Source organism: Grampus griseus, assembly GCF_964374135.1.
Source record: "Grampus griseus genome assembly, chromosome: 5".
Lineage (NCBI taxonomy): Eukaryota > Metazoa > Chordata > Mammalia > Artiodactyla > Delphinidae > Grampus > Grampus griseus.
In genome coordinates, this window is record NC_138998.1 from 141,564,673 (window position 1) to 141,586,812 (window position 22,140).

The window sequence follows — 22,140 nt, forward strand, 5'->3', positions numbered from 1 at the left end:
GTGGGAGTGAGTTGACACCACGTGCATCACGTGGCCTGGGAGTGGGGAGGGTGGCTCCCCCAAATCAGGGACTTTTTCCCCAAGGGATGGGGACAGGACAGCCGTCACCTGGCGTAGCTGCCAAGGGAATGAGAATGAGATTTTCATCTCTAGCTGCTGAAGACCTAGCCCACGTGTGGGACTATTACAGTGGGAAGGAGAGCCACGCTTGTTGACCCCTGTTGGCCCTTCTCTCTCTCTTCCCCTCCTCCGGTCGGGGTCCCTATGTCTGGGGTCCAGAACCCTCTCTTAGGCCCTGCCTGGTTCCCAGCCTCTGGACCTCATCTCACAGCAGCTTGACCTGTAGCTCCAGGCTCTGCCCTTCTGCATCCAGCCATCAGTATCTCCTGGGGCCCTGGCCTCAGACAGGCCTGCTTCCATTGCCCGGCCTGCTCTTTTTTTTTTAGCCTTTATTTTATTTTTTAAAATGTTTAATTTTCTTTATTTTTGGCTCCGTTGGGTCTTAGCTGCGGGTCTTAGTTACAGCACGTGGGGTCTTCACTGCGGCATGTGGGATCTTGTTGTGGCAGGCGGGCTTCTCTCTCTCTAGTTGAGGCGCATGGGCTTAGCTGCCCCGCAGCCTGTGGGATCTTAGTTCCCCTCCCAGGGATCGAACCTGCATCCCCTGCGTTGGAAGGTGGATTCTTTACCACTGGACCACCAGGGAAGTCCCTGGCCTGCTCTTGACGGCCCATCCACGAGCCTGTCTGCTGACCCTGGACCCTGAGCCTGGTGGGGGGCTCTGTGACCTGCTGCTGCCAGCCTGCCTGCTGCATCCCGGCTGTTTGACCTTGAGTCCCCTTGCTGCTGTGGTACGTGAATGATGACCTCCATCCTGGGCAGGTTCTGCTGCCTTTCTGTCCCTGACATGCATTTGGTCACAGCTGTGGGGACCCAAGGCCCAGGACTCTCCCATTGGTGCCAGCCTCACCCCCAGACTCCTTTCCCCAGAGCATCTACTGGGACTGTCTTGTTCATTCCCTGGTGCCCATACCTGGCCACGGTGAGCACAGAGCTAGCTCAGCAAACACGCAGGTGAATAAATGTCGCAGGATCCGGGGGAGGGACAGCAAGCGTGGGGTGAGTTATCTGGAGAGAGAGGGCAGGTCAGGGTGATGTCCAGGCTGACGCTACACGAGCTCTTTGAGGACCAGGCAGCGGAGGGACGGCTGAGGCCCTGGGACCGATCTAGCCCTGTAACGGCCCCACCTAAACGAACCTGGTCCCCAAAGCCCCTCACGTTGCAGGGTATTTGACCTCCTGTCTAACGATGTGAGTTGCATGTGAGTTGGGAAGACGTGGGAACAGAACAAAAGATCTGGGCTGAGCGGGGCAGGAAGCTTCTCCCCAAAGGGGAGAGTCCGGAGCTGGCCGTGGTGCTGAAGCCAGGGCTCCCACGCCACCAAGGGGGAGCGTGGAGTGGAGTCCGCAGTAGAAATGCCCTGGGGTCAGGCCAGGCCAGGGCAAAGAGGAGTCACATCTGAGGTCCCAGCCCCAAGGAGGCGTCGCTAATCGGGGTCTTCTTCCTCCCGCTGACGTCCTGGTGGGCTTACAAGTTTACTTATATCACAGGTGCTGGCACCAACTCTCACTACAGGAAAACTCACAAGCTAAGAGACAATCGAATTTAACAGCAGCCCGCTGGAGTAGGTACTGTTCACAGCTGCTTTTTCCAGAGAAGGATAAAAATTAGACCCTGGATTTAAGTAGCCCCTTCCCAGCTTGCCTTGACGGAGCATCACACGGAGTTAACTAAACCAGTTAAGCTTTTCTGAGCTGCGCAGTAATTTGGGGAACAGCTCAGAGGCACCCTTGTGTTCCTGACATCTGATTTTCCGAGCCTGCCCTATTATAAGGGAGGGAATGAAAAGGGAAGATTCGGCTTAAAAGAAAACACAGAATCTCTTCTTTGTTTTAGATATGATAATGGCATCATGTCCATTTTTTTTTAACAGAAACTGTTTTTTTTTTAGTCATTATTTATTTATTTAATTTTTGGCTGCGTTGGGTCTTCGCTGCTGCGCGTGGGCTTTCTCTAGTTGCGGCGAGCGGGGGCTACTCTTCGTTGCAGTGCGCGGGCTTCTCATTGCGGTGGCTTCTCTTGTTGTGGCTCACGGGCTCTAGGTGTGCGGGCTTCAGGAGTTGTGCCACGTGGGCTCAGTAGTTGTGGCTCGCGGGCTCTAGAGTGCAGGCTCAGTAGTTACAGTGCACGGGCTTAGTTGCTCCGCGGCATGTGGAATCTTCCTGGACCAGGGCTCGAACCCGTGTCCCCTGCATTGGCAGGTGGATTCTTAACCACTGCACCACCAGGGAAGCCCCACACAAAATCTCTTCTATCCAGCAGAGTCATTCCAATGTGACTTGAACCTCAGGAGGAGTCTACAGACCCCTCAGCCGCCGCAGGAGTGAGGCTCCCCTGTGGGACCCCCCAGGGCAGAGAGCAGTGCTTCATGGTTAGCCCTGACCCAGGCCCACTGGGAGGGGGCCAGGCTGGGACTTTGGCCCTCTGTCAGGACCGAAGTTGAGGGAGAGATGCGATGTCACAGTGTGTCTGAGGAGCGTGGATTTCTGATCGGCCCCTGGTGGGGTCGTGGTAGACCCCCCAGCTGACCTGCCCGTCCACTGGTGCCGAGCGCTGCCAGGTGCCGTGGGCTCAGGGCTGGGATGGGGACATAATGGCCGCTCTGACCTGTCCCCCTCCTTGTCACTCCTTATGGGCCGGAGTTAGGACACACGATGCGGGAAGCCACCTCGGGTGAAAAAGAAGCAGGTGGAGGTTTTGCGACCTACAGTTCAGACCACCCCGCGTGGCCCTGTGCGGCCCGAGCTCACAGCCTCCTGTGGACCCGGGGACCCACGTGCTCAGGTGCCAAAGCCCTGGGCCAGCAGGCCTGCTGCGAAAGCCCTGGGGCAGTCACCCCTCGTAGGCCGGATGAAGCCCCATTCCAAATTCAGTTCTGAGGCGGAGGCCAATGACGCCACAGGTGCACCGCGGTGGGGGAAGTGTCATTCGTGCCCAGGCTTTCAGAGGAGAGCAGGGCAGGCTCCTTAGCGGGTCGGATCGCAGCTCAGAGCTGGGAGGGCGCCGGCTGGGTTTTTACTGCTCGTGGGACTGGGGTTGGGGGAGGGTCCCGCTTGTGGGCAGGGGCTTGCACTCTTTCAGCCTCCTGTGCCCAGGGAAGGAGCCCCCAAGGGGCAGTGGGTGGGGACCGTGGGCAGGCGCGGGGGCCGCCACAGCTGGAGCCCGGGGACAGCCCCTCGGCCCGCAGGATCCGAGGAACCCGCTCCCCTTCTGGGTTTCAGACCAAACGATTCACTTCCTGCTGTCTGCTCCTAGTTTCCTTTTTAAAGATCTTTTGGAAAATGTTAGCAGAAATGAATCACAGCCCCTGTGGAAAAGAGTATGGCAGTTCCTCAAAAAATTAAACATAGAAATACCATATGATCCAGCAATTCCACTTCTGGGCATGAAGCCAAAAGAAAGTGGAGTCTCAAACAGATATTTGTACGCCCACATGCTCACAGCAGCGCTACTCACCGTAGCCAAGGGGCGGAAACAACCCAGTGTCCATCAGGGGACAGACGGACAGAGAAAAAGTGGTCCATCCACACAATGGAATAGTATTCAGCCTGAAAAAGGAAGGACGTTCTGATACCTGCCACGACATGGGTGAACCTCGAGGACATTATGCTAATGACATAAGCCAGACACAGAAAGACAAATGCTCTCTGATCCACTTACACGAGGTCCCGGGAGGAGCCAGATTCGTAGGGACAGACAGCAGGACGCTGGGGGCCAGGGGCTGGGGGAGGGGACGGGAGGGAGTGTTTCATGGGGGCGGAGTTTCAGTTTGGGAAGATGGAAAGTTCTGGAGATGGACAGTGGTGATCGTTACACAGCACTCTGAATGTACTGAATGCCACGGAGCTGGACAGACCTTGAAGTGGGTAGAAAGGTAAGTGTCGTGTTAGGTTGTTTTTACCACAGTAACACCGTGTGCTGACACATATACATGGAATTCAAGGGAAAAATGTCCTGAAGAACCTAGGGGTGAGACGGGAATAAAGACACAGACCTACTGGAGAACGGACTTGAGGATATGGGGAGGGGGAAGAGTGAGCTGTGACAGGGCGAGAGAGAGCCATGGACATATACACACTACCAAACGTAAGGTAGATGGCTAGTGGGAAGCAGCCACATAGCACAGGGACATCAGCTCGGTGCTTTGTGACCACCTAGAGGGGTGGGATAGGGAGGGTGGGAGGGAGGGAGACGCAAGAGGGAAGAGATATGGGAACATATGTAAATGTATAGCTGATTCACTTTGTTATAAAGCAGAAAATAACATACCATTGTAAAGCAATTATACCCCAATAAAGATGTTAAAAAAACAATCAACAGGTGTGTGGGAGGGTTTTCCCGTTTCCAGGGCTGCAGGGTTTCTTACTGTCCCCAACCACCATGTACAGGGAGGCCTGGGGGCCCCGACTCCTGCCCACGGTCACACCAGCCGAGGGGACACCAGCAGGCTTCGGACGAAGGCTGTCTGAGGAAGAGGCCAAAGTCCGGACGCTCGCCCCGGCCCCGCCAGCAGGATCGTGGTACCTTTGGATGGATCGACACTGGACCTCCCGGAACCAGCTTTCTGGGCATCAGCCCTGGGAGCTTGTACGTGGCACCAGGCTGAGGCCATCTGCGTTACAGCCGAGGCCCGAGGACTGACTCTGGCCTAAACAGAAAGCAGCGCTTCTGATTTCTGACATCCATGCCTCCATTCTGTCGTTTCATTCAAGGTTCGCAGGGCGCTTTCCTGCCCGGCCTCACACCCCTTCCCCGACCCAGGTCCTGAGGTCACTCCGCCCTGTGCCAGGACCTTCCTAGGCGTGAGGGCCGCGCAGCCCTGAAGTTCTGGGCAAGAGGGAGGGAGGCCTGGCCTGGAATAAGTTCTAAACCCACACAGGCCACATTGTCAGAAACTGTGATGGTGACGGGGAAACAAACAGCACGTAGACGCATCTCCTCTGTGCACGCCGGGGACTGCTGGCCCCCCTCCAGGTAAAGAGTGGTTCAAGCAGCCGCGCGGCCAGCACCCCAGAAGCCACGGTCTCAGAGGGGCACAGCCTGGAAATGGCACAGCGAACGTTGGCGGCTGAGGGGCGCACAGACGGCAGAGAGGCTGCACCGTGGCCTTGGGTCAGGGGCTCAGCGGGTCTGGCCAGGGGCGAACCTGGTCACCGTAGGGGGGCCGCCGGGAGAGCCAGGGGGCGCGGCCGAGCAGCCTCAGCACCTTCCACGCAGCCAGTGTCGCCCTGAGTGACTCGCTTTCTGCGCTGGGAAGGAGGGTCTGGGAGGCCCTGACAACCAGGCAGGGAAGCGCCTCTAATTGCCCAGGGTGTCTGAGTCGGAGCTGCCAACTCAGGCCTCACCTCAGAGAAGGAAGCAGCTCGATGCCACTGAGGCCACCGTAGTCAGTTGGTCACAAGCTCCCGTCGGGCACCTGCTCTGACCGCCTCCCCCGCCCGCCCCCCCACCCCCCCCCACACAGCCAGGCGTCTGTCCTGCCCACCTGATCTGGCAGTGCCCGTGTCCCCTCCTGGCTACACCTGGCCCAGTCCGTCAGCCTCCCTGTTCCTCACCTGTGCCTGTGTTGGCTAGCTGGGCTGGGTGACAAATGACACGACCATGGTCACTGCACAGTGTCTGTGGTCAGGGGCCCGGGATCTCCTGAGCTGAGGTCTCGGTGCGGGCTGGCTGCCTTCTCATCCGGACCCCGGTCTCCTTCCCAGCTCACATGGCTGTTGGCAGAATCCAGCTCCTCGTGGGCCGTTGGCCGAGTTCCCTGCCGCGTGGCCCCTCCCTCTTCAAAGGCAGCCACAGAGCACCTGTCCCTCCTCGAATCCCTCTTACCCTTCCATCTCTCTGACCCTCTGCTGTGGCCTCTGGATCCAGATTTAAAGTCCCCTGTGCTCAGGTCAGGCCCGTGTCCCCATCTTGAGGCCAATAGTTCGGGACCTTGGTTACGTCGGGAGAGACCCCTCCTAGCAGCCCCCCGGCGAGGCTTTGATGGAGTAGCTGGGAGAAGGGGCGTGCAGCCCAGGGTGGGAATCTTGGGGTCCAGCTCTGCCTGCCACGCCCTGTACATGACGGGCGCTCCATGGGTGGAGTAGGTGAGACGCAACAGAGGCGGCCGTGGGACCCGAGGTCCATCTACCTTCTGCAGGCGCGGTCAGGGCTGGGGTTTCTCAGACCGTGGCCGTCAAGACGCTGGTGCTGGCAGGGCCCAGGGGGCTGCCGAGTAGGGAGCATCTGTGAGGCGGCGGGAGCTGCAGGGTTCCCGTCCATTTTCCGTTTCCACCCTGTGAAGTGTCGTCACTCTCTCACTTCGGATGATGGGGCTGCAGCTCAGGGGTGGGAGACTTGCCCGGTTGGAGGAGCTTCCTGGGGCTCCTGTAACAGAGGACCACAAGCCAGGCCGCATAAAACCCCAGAAACGCGCTCTCCAGGTTCTGGAGGCCAGAAGTTCAAAATCAAGGTGTCTGCAGGACCGTAATCCCCCGAAGACGCTGGGGAGATGAGGTCTTTGCCCTTCCAGCCTCTGGGGCTCCAGAAGCCCCTGGCTTGTGGCTGCATCTCTCCCATCTCGTCTGTGTCTTCAAGCAGATGTCTTACAAGGTCACATTCACAGGTCCTGGCAGTTAGGATGTGCATGTCTCTCTCCGAGGCCTCCATTCACCCCTCTCCATCCAGAGTCACAGGTTTCAGAGCTGGGTCCGCAGGTGTCCTAAGCCCAAGTGCTGCCTGACGGCTGTGTGCTCTGTGGGACAGGGGACTCGCCCCCCCAGTGGTGCTTTAATCTAAGATGACCTGTGCCCTAGGAGGCTCAGTCCTGGGCAGCTGGGACGGTTGGTCCCTGAAACCAAGTCCCAGAGTGGAACCTTCAGACCTGGTGAAAACTTCGGCTGACTTAGCGCTTCCGGCAGGAATTAAGGGTGTCCAGAAACCTGGTGGGGAGCCCTGGGTGGACTGGGCAGGTGTGAGTAGCCGCAGGGGTTCCATTCTCCATCTGACCCGGGCTCTGAGTCAGTTCCCTCCACCTGCCCTTTCAGAGTGTGCTGGGAAGGGTCGTCTTTCCATGAGGGGACTGAGTATCTCACTCCAGCCCTTGAGGGCAAGGTCTTCTCTCTGATCTTGAAGAACTGAGACTGAGAATGAACTTGCTGGAGGTTTGCCATCCTTGTGGGGGGGAGGGGCGAAGGCACAGGTGACCAGAGCAGGCAAAGGAAGGGGGTCCCCCGGGGTGAGGGCGTGGAGCGGCCAGAAGCTGGGGTCCAGCAGCGTGGCCTCAACCAGAGGAGCCTGGGAATCCTTCCTGTTTCCTGCACACTCGTGCTCAACGTTCTTTCATCATCGAAACAGTGAAATTATTGCTGCCGTGGACAAAGCCATCGTTACAATCGACCCTGGTGTGTGAGGGGCCCAGTGGATGAGCTGTCTCTCCAGCTCCCTGCAGCTGGGGTCCTTGGATGTGAAGTGGCCCCCCAGGGCTTGGGCTCTGCTGCCCCTAGTACCAGAATTCCCTGTGCACTCAGATGCAATTGGTTTGAGGTAGGACCTGGGCTTCAGTGCCCAAGGAAACCCTCAGGGTCCCTGAGAGCCCAGTCAGGCTTGAGGACCGTGGGCCATGAGACGGACGAACAACCGCGTTAGTCAGGCCTGGTTGCTACAGCAGAACACCACAGGTGGGTGTGGCTCTAACAGTGGACATGTATTTCTCACCATTCTGGAGGCTGGATGTCCAAGATCAGGGTGCCTGCCGGGTTGGTGAGCCTCTCTGGCCCGGGAGCAATGGTCCTGCCCTGCCCTGGTCGGTCCCCAGACGGGCTCTGCCTGCCCCTGGGCCCAGGCTCGCCTGTGTCCTACGCTGGCCTTTCCAGGGGCTCTTGCAGACTGAGAAGTCCTTCTCCGCGAGGGGTGGGGACACCTGGCTCCACCTTCCAGAGAAAGGCCGACTCCGCTTTGTAAAATGCTCAGTTTTGTCAAACAAGAGTGTCATGGTATATGCAGCGGCCAAAGCGACAGAACCACAGCAAACTAAGGAACCTCCATTCACAGGACTGGGTCCGTGTTGTGGGCTATTCACGCAGGAACATTCCTCACCAGCCACAGGCATTGCCACGGAAAACCTACAGCGTATTGTCAACCCTACAAACAGAACCCAGAGGTCCCAGGACACGGATGGTACAGTCCTATAGATGATAAAGATGCGAAATTACATTTAAAAGGTCTGAGCGCTTGATATCAAAATTATATTTTCTATTGGTCATGTTTGGGGGCCGAGTTTGGGAAGACTCGTGTTCTTTCACACACTTCTACCTTCCTGGGATTGGGATCGAGAACGGCGAGAACTCTTGACAGGAGCTGTCCACTCAGACCCTGGCACTAAGGGACTCAGGCAGCCCTTGCTCGCCCCCAGCAAACTGACAGCCTCTCTCTGCGGGTGTGGGTTTGCTCCTTGTGGATTCTCCCCGCAGCTATAGTTGGGGCTGCCTGGAGCGTGGAAGACCTTCGTCTTCCTTCACCCACGTGATGGTGGTCGCTGGTGTGGATTTGAGTCCACGGATGTTGCTTGAGACCCTCTCGTGGGCTGGCCCTGGTCTAGACATGGCCGTGAAGACCTGCCTTCCCGAATCTCCAGTCCAACAGGGGAGCCGTGGGGAAATGAGAACTCGCACAGCTACAATGTACCCTGGGGAGGGAGGCCTCCCAGGGGGCTAACCCCCAACGGCTGCGTGGTTACAAGTGCCCCAAGCGTGGACGGAAAGAGACGTGTGTGTGTGTATTTGTGGAAAATGTATTCCTTGGAGAAGCATGGAGTCCCAGCATCAAAGGACTGGGTTCAAATGATCCCCGTTTTTGTGCTCACTGGTTGCAAAATTCTAAGCAAGTTACATGTACATGCTTTGGGCCTCCATTTTCTCGGCTATAAAATGGGAGTATGATAGTAATAAGTAATATCTACTCGCAGAGCTTTTCTGAGAGGTGTGTGCTCAGGTCCATCACCCTCGGCCCACGAGTCTGGATCAACGGTCCTGTCTTCACGTGGGGCAGGCCCTGGGGTGTGGGAAGCACCTCTGCATCTCCTCCCCAAACTCCCACTGTCACACTGCACAGGTGGGACCTGGGGAGGAGCTGGTCACAGTCACTGGTGGGGAGGGTCCTCGGCGTCTGCAGGAGCCCCTCATTTCACAGATGGGACCGAGACCCCCAGTGGAACTTCCAACTTTCCTCCAAGGACCCTCAAGGCGAATTACTGCCGATTCAATTCCAGGAGAAAATTTTTTTCTCGTTAGGTGTACGTGTTTCCTTTAAATAGTTAGAAAGCAAACTCCGTGCAGCTGTTGGTGTTTCTCTTCTACCTTAGCTGCTGGGAAAGGCACAGCCAAGGCAAATGCCCTGTCATTTCAACTCAGATCCCCTAGGCTGTCGTTACTAGAAACACTTACTTTCTGTGCTTTTCTAGCACTTTTTCTTTTTCTTTTTACAGTTGTTGAGTGTTTTCGCTCTTGAAAATGCTGTGGCTTTTTTAAAAAACTAATCTTTTGTTACCTAAGTGGTATAGAAATGTATTCTCCTTGTAAAGTTTCAGAATGAACAACGACAGATCAGGGAGCTTCCGGCTTGGTGACGTCACTCACATGCCAGAGGGGCTGGCACCCCAACTCCTCAGGGACAGAAACTCCACACTCAGGGCGCTAGGACCTCGTCCTGTGTGCCTTCTTGTCTGGCTGTTCATTTGTACCCTTTGTGATAAAGTGATAAACGTGAAAATACCCCAGCAATTACACAGCAGGTTTCCAGTCCCTTTATCACCCCCAAACCCGGTCTCTTCCCTCCAACGTTTGAGAGCTTGGGTGTATCTTTCCAGGTCCTTTTCTAAGGGTTGATGTAAGGATGGATACATACAGTATGTACAGTATCCTGCAGGCTGAGTTCTTTTTCTTCTTCCATAAATGGCATCATATAGCCCATATCATTCTGATATTCTATTTAACTCCATGCTTTGGAGATCGTTTGAGGTATGAGTATCAAACATCACTTTATCAAGTGATGTTTGAACTGACGTCAACAGGTTCAACCCAGAGTCGAAGCCTCCCCGTCCCCAGCTTCCCCACTGCTGCTCCCATCCCTGCTGCGTACACGGCTGGGTCTCTCAAGGGTAATGTGATCCAGCCAGCGTTTCTATTTTGTCTGTTGCCCTGTGTGCATTCCTGTGCGATCATACTCTCTGAGGACCAGAACTGTCCCTAAGTCCAGTCGCTCTCCTTGGACCTGAAAGAAACATTGGATCGAAACAAGCAGCAGGAGAAAGGCGACGCTCTCTTAAATTCCCAGCTGAACTGGAAGGGCCTTGTGGTTCCCCAGGAAAGAACAAGCGTCCCCATGCAGCCGCGTGGGTGTCCCTCCCAGGGTCCCGGTCAGGCGCTGCAGGACCAGCCCCTGCTGGCCATCTCTGCTCGCATCACCTGTGTCTGAGGATGACCTGGGACGCCCGGACTCGGAGGGCTGTGAGCGAACCGGCGATGCCTGGGGGACTGACACTCAGCAGGGCCGGGACCTGGGGGTTGGGGCCAGAGACCCCGGGGGTGGGGAGCCCTCTGAGTGTCGGGCACAGGTGAGGGGCTGGACCAGGAGAGGGGGCGGGAAGACCTCTCACCTCCGTGGGGACGGTGCTGGGGGGAGGTCAGCGGGATGGAGAAAAGGAGCGTGGGAGCAGGTGTGAGAACCACGCTCCCAAGGGACTCCCAGTACAGAGGCCCAGTTCTGGGGGTCATCTGGCCTATGTGGGTTTCACCTGGCGCCCCTCTTTTGGGACAGGTGTGGGAGGGTCTGAGGAGCTGGGCCCCAGCCAGCTCTGCCCCCGCTGAGGACTGCTTCAGCTGCTTGGCCAGGAGATCTGGGACAGAGGGACTGCTGAGCAGCGACCTTGCAGGCCTGTCACCCTGGGGTTCTGTGTCCTGTGCGTGTGCTTCTCAGCACCTACGAGCAGAGACAAGCCCCGGACAGCGAGGCCCAGGCCGGGGTGAGGCTCACGTGTCCTGCGTCTGCGATCTGTTAGGTGCTGTGGTTGAATGAATGGTGTCCCCAAAAACATGTGTTGAAGTCCTGCCCTCCGTACCTGTGACTGTGACCTTATTTGGAAACTGGGTTGTTGCAGATGCAATTAGTTAAGATGAGGTCACACTGGGGCAGGGTGGGCCCTAATCCAAGGACACGTGACGGGCCACCTTAAAGGAGGCCGTGAGAAGACGCAGACGTAGGGAGAAGCCACGTGATGACGGGGGGGCAGAGCCTGGGGTGACGTGGCCACGAGCCAGGGGATGCCTGGAGCCCCCGGAGCTGGGAGAGGCAGGAAGGACCCTCCCCTGGAGCGTCTGACGGGAGTGCGGCCCTGGGACACTTTGATCCCAGACTGTAGCCCCAGGCCTGGGGAGGATGGGTCTGGGCCCTGGGACGCCTTGATCCCAGACTGTAGCCCCAGGCCTGGGGAGGGTGGGTCTGGGTTCTCAGCTGCAGTTGGTGGTGCTTTGTTATAGCCCCACTCATGCCTCAGGTAATTAGTCTCGTGGAAATGGCTTTTCTGCCACACCCTGACCCCGTTCCCACCCCCCAGACATTCCCGGGAATGCTGAAGCACCAGATGGGCTTATCCTGTAGCCTGTCCTCAAGGCCCCCAGAGTCTAACACGGACGGAACTGGAGAGAGCCGAGGAACAGGCAGCGGCGGTGTAGACGCAGACCCGCTCCCAGAAGAGCCCGCCCTGCGGAGGCCTTCCTCCTGCTTTGCCAGCGGGACTCCGAGAGGCTCCCCAGTCCTTCTCTGGCCTCAGGGGGCCCAGGCCCGGTGGACCCAGCTCCCGCCTACTTCCGCAGCCGCCTGCAGCCTGGCGTTCGTATGGCTCAGCTCTAGCGGAGGGGACAGACCAAGCCCTTTGTCTACACTTGCTGGGTCACATGTGTCTTGTCAGGAAACTCTCCCGGGCCTCCAGGAGAGTGTGCTGCTGGGGCTACCTCACCCCGAGGTTGGCTGGGGGCTGCAGAGATGGGACAGAGTCCTCCGAGGCCTCCTCAGTTGGTGCCAAGGCTCCAGGCCCTCGGGGTGGCCCTGGAAGGGGGTCTGGGGGCGAGAGTGGCCTGCCAGTGGCGGAGGGGAGGACAGAGTGAACTTGAAGCTGAGACACGGGGGCTTTTGCCAGAAGCCACGTCCTAGCTGAGGGGCCACCCTGGGGAGGGGCTTTACTTATTTGTTTCCCCCTGTGAACCTGGAAGCCTGGCCTCCTCCTTCCTGAAACAGACCCCACGTGCAACACACAACTCAACTCCCTACAGAGCTTAGGTGAGACCAGAGGACCGTGACCCCAACATGGTCGCAGGACATCTGAGCTGCTCTGACCTTGAACAGCCGTCAGGCCCAGCTGCCCTAGGACGTGAGCCCTCACTCACCTCCAGAAACCGGTCCTTCCAGCATCTCATGTCCATAGACGCCATGATGCACACACACAGGGGTGAGAGCAAGGCCTCTTCTCTTTATTCGACCTGCATGTGGCACAGCCGTAGGGAAAGACAAGCGGTACTAGTTACTCCTGTACCTGAGTCCTTCTCTGATTTCACAAGCGGCATTAATTACTTTAAAAAAATAATGATGTTTGTGAGAGCAAATATTTAGCAGATATCTGTCATTTTATTTAGCTAAAGCCTGTCTGTAAGTTTTTTGTGCTCTAAGTTCTGTAAAACAAACACCATTTTCACATTGGATTCTGTGATAAAATGAGACATGCAACACCTCCCACAGGGGCACACGCTCATGTGTGGCTCTGGGGCAAGAAGCCAGGGCAGATCAGCGCCGAGTCAGGGTACAGCCCGCAGCGTAGGTGGGTGTGCTGTTACCTGCTCACGGCGAGCCGGGTGCGGATGGTGGTCAGGTCGCTCCCAGGCCGAGCGCCCGCCCAGGGGTGGGAGGGACGTCAGGCCCAGCACGCGGCCAGGCCCAGGAGCGGAGCCCTTCTCAACAGGCAGCACGTCCCTCACAGTCAGCTCCAGGGTCAGAAATTCTAAGCGACCGGCCTCTGATCCCTTCTACAAATCAGAAATCCTGGAAAGTTCACCCATAGATGAGTGAGGCCTGTGTACAGTCTCTGTCTAGACACCAGACAGAAGGGTGGGTTTTACTGGGTGTTTGGGGTTGAACTGCGTCCTCTCACAACTCGTATGCTGCAGTCCTAACCCCCAGTACCTCACAGTGTGACCTTATTTGGAAATAGGGTCCTTGCAGAGGTAATGAGTAAAGATGAGGTCATCTCGGGGTAGGGTGGCTCTAATCCAGTATGACTGGTGTCCTTAGAAAAAGGGGAAATTCGGACACAGAGACAGGAGTACACACACAGATAACTCCATGTACAGATGGAGGCAGAGATTGGGGTGTTGCTTCTACAGGCCAAGGAACCCCCAGCAAGAATTACCAGCGAACCCCAGAAGCTAGGAGAGAGGCCTGGAACGGACCATTCCCCGGCACCTCCTGAGGGAACCAGCCCTGCTGACACCTTGACCACAGACTGCTAGGCTCCAGACTGTGAGAGGATCAAGTTCTGCTGTCTCTGCACCCCAGTCTATGGTACTTGGTAATGGCAGGCGCAGGACACACACCCTGGGCTTGGTTGGGGGCTCAGGGTCAGAGCGGGGCTGAGTGTGGCCTCCGTGATAATAAAGAAATCATGTTCCATGCGGGAAGAGAAAGAACAGACGTGTTTTTCTGTTTTCTTGTGCAACTCTGCAACCTAGGATACTGAATTTATTTTTATGTACTTTTTAAGATAGAGCCTTTAGAGCAGCGGCTCTCAAAACTTGAGCTCGCATCGAATTCCCTGGTAGGCTTGTTGAAATGCAGGTGGCCAGACCCCATCCCCGAATCTCTGCTTCAGCGGGTCTGGGATGAGGTCAGAGAATTGCTTGGGGCCCAGCTGTTGCTGTCGAGGCTGGTCTGGAGTCCACCATTTTAGAACGATCAATGCATACATAATTCAAATCATAAGGGTAATCCCTGACCCTCCCGATGAATGGAGGGAGGAAGGGCAGATAGAGACGGTCATCACCCCCCATCCTCAGCGTTATCAACACAGCTGATTTCGTGTAGCACTTACCCCATGCCAGGTGCTGCGTAAGGCCCTGTTGACCTCATCTTTTTTTTTTTTTTTGCGGTACGCGGGCCTCTCACTGCTGTGGCCTCTCCCGCTGCGGAGCACGGGCTCCAGACGCGCAGGCTCAGCGGCCGTGGCTCATGGGCCCAGCCGCTCCGTGGCATGTGGGATCCTCCCGGACCGGGGCACGAACCCGCGTCCCCCGCGTCAGCAGGCGGACTCTCAACCACTGCGCCACCAGGGAAGCCCCAACCTCATCTTTTTTGATCTTCATAACACTCCTATGAGGCAGGTACTTTTATTATCCCCATTGGAATTGAGAAAACTGAGGCACAGAGAGGTTAAGAGACCTGCCTAAGGTCACACAGCTGTAAGTTACAAAGTCAGAACACAGACCCAGGAGACTGGTCCAGACAGGGCGGAAGCAGGTTGTTAATGCTCTCGGGAGCACATTTCAGAGGGGGTGCCAGAGCCAGGAGGGAGGAGAGGACAGAGGGTGGAGGCTGCTGGGAGGAGCCGGGAGGAGGCCTGCCTGACTTTGAGGCTGGCTCGCCCTCCCCGCTGGGTGCTGGGGAATGCAGTTTTCTTATTCCAGATGCCAACAGAAGCTCAGACCAGTATAATAGTGTTGATTATCTTAGTAAATAGATCATAATTATTTATAATTAGCATTTCAATTTCTGTGAGAAGATTGCTTCTAAATTGCTCGAAAATACTCCTCGAATATTTTAAACGTTCCCTCAGCAATTTTATTTACTCTCTTAATTTGCAGTACGCTGCAACAAGTACAGAAAAGGGTGTGTAAGGTGGAAGTAATCAGCCCCGCACCCCGGCGAATGATGACAAGACCTCCAGCCTCTGGCCCTCATTAGTGGTGCCGAGCTGTAGCGTTGAACAGTGAGGGGATGGGTTCAGCTGGGGAGAGCATTTGGGGTCCGTCCATAAACTTCAGGTCACAGAGCGGGCGTCACAGAGAGCGGGCCTGGTCCTGTCCCTCTGCCTATCCATCGGTGGGGCCCCAGCTCCCCCTCACGGCCCCAGCTCAGGGTCCAGCCCCCAGTGGGCGCTCAGCAGAGAAGTGAGGGGACACCCTGGGGGGCGTTGCCCGCTAGCCACAGTGAGGGGTAGCAGGCTGCCTGCCAAGCTGGGGGGCAGAGCCACCCAACGGGGCAGGGAGGGCAGGGGGGCTGCCAGGCAAAGCACCCCAGGCTGGGGGCTCAGACAACACACATGGATTCTCTCAGTCTGGAGGCTGGACGTCCAAGAACCAGGGGCCGCAGGGCTGGTCCCTCCCGAGGCCTCTCTCCTGGGCGTGTGGACGGCCACCCTCTCCCTATGTCCTCGCATGGTCGTCCCTCCGTGCGTGTCTGTGTCCTGATTCCCTGTTCTCCCCAAGCTGGGCTGGGCTGACCGAACTCACCCCGTCGCCCAGTCCCGGGAAACAGCAAGACTTCAGCAAGGGCCTCAGCCGCTGAGGTCAAACCCCAGGAGCTGACAGCCGGGGCGTCTGCTTTGGGGGACAGGAAGGGGCCCATGGGTCAATTCCTTCTTCTGCCTGCCTCTGGGGACGGCCTCCAGGCACAAGCTCTCCATCTATCCCGTCTGAGGCAACCTGACCTGGGAGCTGAGACACAGTGGACTGCACCCCACATTCCTCCTGTCCCCCCGGCCTCACTTCCTTTTCCCTCAGTCCAGCTGCCTGGGGATGGAAGCTCCCGGACAAAGCATCACACCCAAGCCGTCTCAGCTCTGTGATCCAACAGGACGAGAAAGAGCCAGCCTGGAAAGCCTGGACCACCAGAGCGAGGTGTTTGCCTAACGCCGCAGGCCCGGGGCTCCTGAGGCTTTGGGGCTTGGAGGGACACAGCCATCACCCTGGGAAGATGAATCAAGATGAGTCCAGCAGCAGCGGGTGGGCTGGACACGACTGACTGAAATGGAAGGGGCAGGAGGCCCAAACGGCCGCAGTTACAGGAACAGGCAGCAGTGATGACAGTGGGAGGGACGGGGAGAAGGGTGGACGGCGCTCTGGAGGGAGGTACCACGTGATGGACCGTCTGAAGCAGAACTAATGGGTGCATTTAACTTGGACCCACTTCCAGCTGGGGGCCCGGGCTGTCCTCGTGGGCCACACCCTCATCTGCCTGCGTCCTTGGGGGCAGAAAATGACGACACGTTTGCTGTGTCTTGGGGACGAGTGATGGGTCCCGCGAGAGCTTATCTGCGGATAAAGCGCAAGGAGATCGAACCGCTCACAGCGCCCCTCCTTCTCGGCAGCAGCCTGAGGTTTGAACCTGGGTATCGCTGTGGTGCCTCCTTGGCACCCCAAGAGGCAGGGTGGCCCTGTGGTCTGTGGGCGGCCCCTGCAGCCGAGCTCAGCCTCGGGTTGCGCTCAGGAGAAGCGCCTGGCCTCCTCACCCCAGGCTCCCAGGGTCGAGCTCCGAGCAGTCGGACGTGGACCCCTGCCTGCCAGGGAAGGCCTGCTGAGGCCGCGAGGGCCGTGGCACTCACGCTGAGCTCTGGGAGCCTGAGAGGACCTCGGGGGGCCGAGGGGGAAGTGGGCCGCAGCACCGGGAAGGGCCCTGGCTCCCCTTCCTTCCCCCTCCCCCGGGGTTAGCCTGGCAGGTGGGGCGCGTCCTTTACCCGCAGATGCTCCCCCAGGGGCAACGAGAAGAGGGGAGGAAGGGAAATGGCTCCTGCCTGCCGCTGAGCCTGAGGTTGCAGATGCCAAAGGTAGGCGGCAGTTTACACGAAGCCTTCAGAGTAGGCACATCTCCGCAGACGGAGAGTAGACGAGAGGTTGCCCGGGGCGGTGGTGGCCCATCAGGATCAATAATAAATGGCCAAGAGGGGTCTCATTGGAGTGATGGGAAGGTTTCACAGCTCGCCTGTGAAGGGTTCCCGCCTCGGGAAGTTTCTTAAAAACCACGGAGCTGTACACTTGACACGGGGGAATTGTATGATATATACATGTACATCTTAATAAAATTATAAACAATAACTTTTTAAAAATGAGGCTACAGGTTTCAGTCCCAAACTCTCAGTCAACAAGGTTGGACTCAGAGGGACAATGTTTCCTCTGTGTCCTTTTCTATCTCAGTGTTGACCTCACATGAAGCTTCTTCAAACCCGGTCCTTAGCTTGAGGACAGCAGCCTGCTTCTCAGCCTCTGCCGGCCTCACTTGCCTCATCTGTGAAATGGGGCTAGTGTTACGGCCCTCACAGGATGGAAGCGAAGCAGGCCGGCGGGGGAGCGGGGGGAGGGTTGCTGGCCTGGATCCCAGGACCTGGAGCAGACTCAGCGACTCTGAACAGCAGCTGTTGCTGGTGTCGTGACTGTCGGTGGGGGTAGGAGGATCCCACTTGGACGGCACCTGGGGGCTGGCTCCTTGGACCTTCCTGGTACCGTCTGCAAGAGCAGTGTGTGCGCGTGCTTTGTATGTGGGAGGTCAGATGGCCGGGGCTGGGGTGATGCAGAGGTGGGCACAGACCTCGAGTTTGCTGTCCTTTCCACTGGCCGTTCTGCACGTTCCCAGCCACCCTTCGCAGCCCTGGTACAGGCCACATTTCCAGCAAGAGGAGACCTCCTCTGCCCTGTGCACTGTGTCCACCTCTCCGTGTCCTACTCTGTCACTGCCTCTGTGCCCCTTCCCCACACTTCTTGGATGGATGGCTGGTGCACGCGCCCTGGACGGACTGGGCCTCTTGACGTGGAGGCTGCCTCTTGACCCAGTTCCTGGCTTGGTGCTGGGCAGCCAGCACATGATCGCTGAGAGCTCCATCCCTCACACCGAGCGGGGGCTCGGGGGAGGGGGGAGGCAGGATTATGTCTGCAGCAGGTCGGGGCAGGAGCCGTGTGGGCTGGAAGGGCGTCTGGGGCCCAGCTGTGCTGTACAAGAGCTAGAAACCCCACCTGATTCCTGATCTTATTCTCACTGATGCATAACTGGAAAGGAGTTATGGTAATTTAGTTTAGCAAGTTCTGAAAATCTAGCCCCGTCGGATGTTCCCTATATTATATTCTATAAAATTGAAATTCTTGGAGCAGTGATTCAAGCAGCTTCCTGGTGGAATTAGGATAAATGAACACCACTGGTTTTCATTTCTTTTTAGATCAACATTAAGGTAGCTCAAATGCTTACAGCACTTTGAAATACATCAGCTGATCACAGCCGTAAAGTAACAAGGAAACATAAGGCATTAGTTATATCTTTCCATCAATTTTTGAAAGGAGAGTATGCTGAGACCTCTCTTGGTGTGAGCTGGCAGAGGGAGGGTGATGAGCTGGTGTATTGGTTAGCTACAGCCTTGTAACAAACCACCACAAAACTTAGGGGCTTAAAATAACCATCTATTTAGCCCATGATTCTGTGGGTTGGCAGTTAGGCTGGGCTCAGCTGGGCGATTCTTCTGCTGGTTTTGGCTGAGTTCACCAGCATCTGAAGTCAACTGGCAGTCAGTGGCCTTGTGACCGGTGGTTGGCTGGCAGTCCCCTGGGGGCACGGTGGTGACTGGGCTGTGTGCCTCAGTACCCAGAGACCAGCCATTCATATACGGTAGGATCACAGGGGGGCCAAAAGCAGCAGGACAAGGAGCCCCACGTGCAGGTCCTTTTAAAGCCACTTCTTCAGAAAAAAAATCATTTATTTTATTTTATTATTTATTTTTAATATTTTATTTATTTATTTGGCTGCACCAGGTCTTAGCTACGGCAGGCGGCCTCCTTAGTTGTGGCTCACCTGCTCCTTAGCTGTGACACGTGAACTCTTAGTTGTGGCATGCATGTGGGAATCTAGTTCCCTGACCAGGGATTGAACCCGGGCCTTCTGCATTGGGAGCTCGAAGTCTTAACCACTGTGCCACCAGAGAAGTCCCCATTTATTTTTAATTGTGCTATAGTATACATAACACAAATTTTATCATTTTAGCCCTTTTAAAATTTAGTTCAGTGTCATCATTTAGAGACATCTTGCACTGCCTTTGCTGGAGTCCCACAGCCAAAGCAACTCTCAAGAGCAGCCCAGGTTGGAGGTCATTGAGGAGCAGCCCAGGTTCAAGGTCATTGAGGAGCAGCCCAGGTTCAAGATCATTGAGGAGCAGCCCAGGTTCAAGGTCATGGAGGAGCAGCCCAGGTTCAAGGTCATGGAGGAGCAGCCCAGGTTGGAGGTCATTGAGGAGCAGCCCAGGTTCAAGGTCATTGAGGAGCAGCCCAGGTTGGAGGTCATTGAGGAGCAGCCCAGGTTCAAGGTCATGGAGGAGCTGAGCGTGAGTGCTGCTGTCCGTGCCAAGGGCCACAGCTGGGCCATGGCAGTGCTAAGTGGGGCTGTGCAGCTAGCTCCCAAGGGGGTGGGGGGGCCAGATACCTGAAGGCCACCTTTGAGGAAACGTGGCACAGGGTGGCCCTTGTGTCTGATAGGGACAGGGCAACAGGGACCGTGGGGAGTGGCAGGTAGATGGCAGGTGCTTGGATATAGGGGTTTCAGCCAGTGGCTGGAAGCATGGACCTTGGTGCAGTGTCCTAGGGAACAGGCCCAGCAAGGCAGGTGGTCAGGGTGCCACTGGCTGGACTGGCACTGGCAGGGCACTCCAGCCTGCCTGGGGTAGACGCTTCATAGGCACTTGGTGGACACCAGCCACAGCCCAGGGCAAAGCCCAGCGTGTGCTGGGGTGGATGGAAGGAGAGGGGCAGAGGCAGTCACTGTGCAGACCCCCACCATGGCACCCAGGCAGGGCTCAGAGTGGCGGATGAAGGTACCCCCGTGGGGCAGGAGTCCTACCTTGTGGGCAGGCTCCACATTCCCTGGTCCAAGGGAGCTGGCAGACGCACAGGCATCTGGTATGTACGGGCAGCTGGACCACAGGGGGATCTTACATCCAAACCTAATCTTCGAAAGGCAGAGACGTCACTGAAACCACGACCTCCCTCTTACACAGGCTATAAAACAAAGGACTATAAGATGCTCTAAGATGGCTGGGCTCTCAGCAGGTGCTGGTGTGGCCCCAGCAGGTTTGGTGCTCACAGTGACAGTCGTCCACACCTGGGGGCCTGATGGACCCCCTGGGGAGACCTTCCTCTGCAGACATACAGCCCACTTTCACTTCTGCGAGGCCCAGGCGGGGGGCTGGGGGCTGCTGTTGGCTCAGGTCTCTGGGCAGTGACAGCAGTAGCTGCTTTGCGCTCTTCTCGCCCTCAGGACGACTCTGCTCCAGGAATTCTGATTTCCGTGTTCCTCCAGAGGTCAAATATGCCCAGGTCATAAGCTGTGAAACTGGGGGTCCTGGCAGGGGTCTGGCACTGGGGGAGGGGCTGCGGAAGGGGAGAGGCCTGTCCCCAGAGAGATGGCACCCCATCCGAGCAGGCATCCTGCTTGCGGACCAGCTCTCCCTGGAGGGCTGAGGGGGGCGTGGAGACATCCAGGCCGACCCCCCACCCGCTGGGGGGCTTCCATTCCTGACCCCTTCGTTACTCCGCTGAAAGTCTCCGTGGCCAGCTCTAACTGGGGGAAGATTTTTCATCAAAGGGGGGAGGTTCTGTCCCTTTTACTTTTATTGAAATTATTCACAAGGGGTCGAACAAACAAGATCTCCAGCCAAGGGACTTGGCTTCCACACTTCTGGCTGTGTGACCTCACACAAATTACTTAGCCTCTCTGTGCCTCAGTTTCCTCACGTGAAAACAGGGAACAACAACAGTCCCTGCCTCACAGTGATGTTGGGGGACGAAGTGAAAACACGTAGAATGGTGCTGCCCGTGGAGGGGCTGCCGCCAGCGTCAGCATCGTTGTTACTATTACCACGCGGCTCTGATTACTCCTGGCCCTGACTTCGACTCGCTGGGTCGGCAGGGGCTGGGACGCTTCCTGTCGAAGGTGATCCCAGGACAGTGTCAGAGGAATGCCCTGGGACTCAAATCGTCATTACTTGTGTTCCCATCTTCTCTTTCCTACCAGATCCCAAATTCCCTTTGGATTCTGTTCCCCGAAGGGTGGCGGTCCCAGCTGAGCCTGGTTGAGGTGGACGGCAGGGAAGGCAGGGATGGAACAGAGGTGCGAACTGACCCGGCCAGTTAGCATCTCCGTTTCTCCACGTGAGCCCACTTCTGCTTTCACAATGGCAGCTCCAGGTACAGCTCGTCGTCCCCTGGCATCTTTGTATTTATAAGACGTAGGTTACTTCAAAATACGTTTCAGCGTTACATAAGTAATACATGTGTATTGCAAAAAATAAAAATAAAGAGAGAGAGCACTCATATTTTGGGCTGAGTGTCTGGGGGGCTATGTCCCCCAGATTCATACACTGAAGTTGTGTAGTCAACATGTGTTGAATGCGACTGTGTGAAGCCTTTTAAGAAGTGATTAAGGTAAAATGAGGTCACAGGGGTGGCCCTAATCCAACGTGACAGGTGTCCTTATGCGAAGAGAAGATGAGGACACAGACACACACAGAGGGATGGCCATGTGGGGACACAGGGAGAAGACGGCCATCTACATCCCCAGGAGAGAGGCCTCGGGAGGAACAGGCCTGCTGACACCTCGATCTTGGGCCTCCAGTTTACGGGATCGTGAGACAACGAATATGTGTCATTTGAGCCACCGAGGCTGTGGTACTTTGTCACTGCAGCCCTAACAAACTCAGAGAAGATGTGAAGCAAAGAGAGTGCTCATCCCTGCGGACCCTCCAGAGGTCTCTGGGGAAGGCCTCGCGGCAGACCCTCCCAAGCCTGCAAGCAGGTTCGCATCTGCTCACACAGACAGGGCACAGACGCTGGCAGGAGCCGCCCCGTCCCCCAGCTGAACCGTCCCTGTGACACAGGACCACCACGCCCCTCTCCACCAGCTCTGACAGAAGTCATTCCACTTTAGGGGCAGGAGGCACCAGAGGACTCAGCCGTACTGCCCCCCTCGAAGCC

At 56.8% G+C, this 22,140-nt stretch overlaps 1 protein-coding gene across 1 annotated transcript in view; it reads left to right on the plus strand.

The window, feature by feature from the left end:
- Positions 1–21,277, plus strand: part of RRP1 (ribosomal RNA processing 1) — a 97,356-nt gene extending 76,079 nt beyond the window's left edge. The window contains exon 13 of the mRNA XM_082655429.1: positions 21,182–21,277. Within this exon, the coding sequence (XP_082511555.1) occupies positions 21,182–21,243 (62 nt within the window). The 3' untranslated portion in view covers positions 21,244–21,277. The remainder of the gene's footprint in view (positions 1–21,181) is intronic.
- The last annotated feature ends 863 nt before the right edge of the window (positions 21,278–22,140 follow it).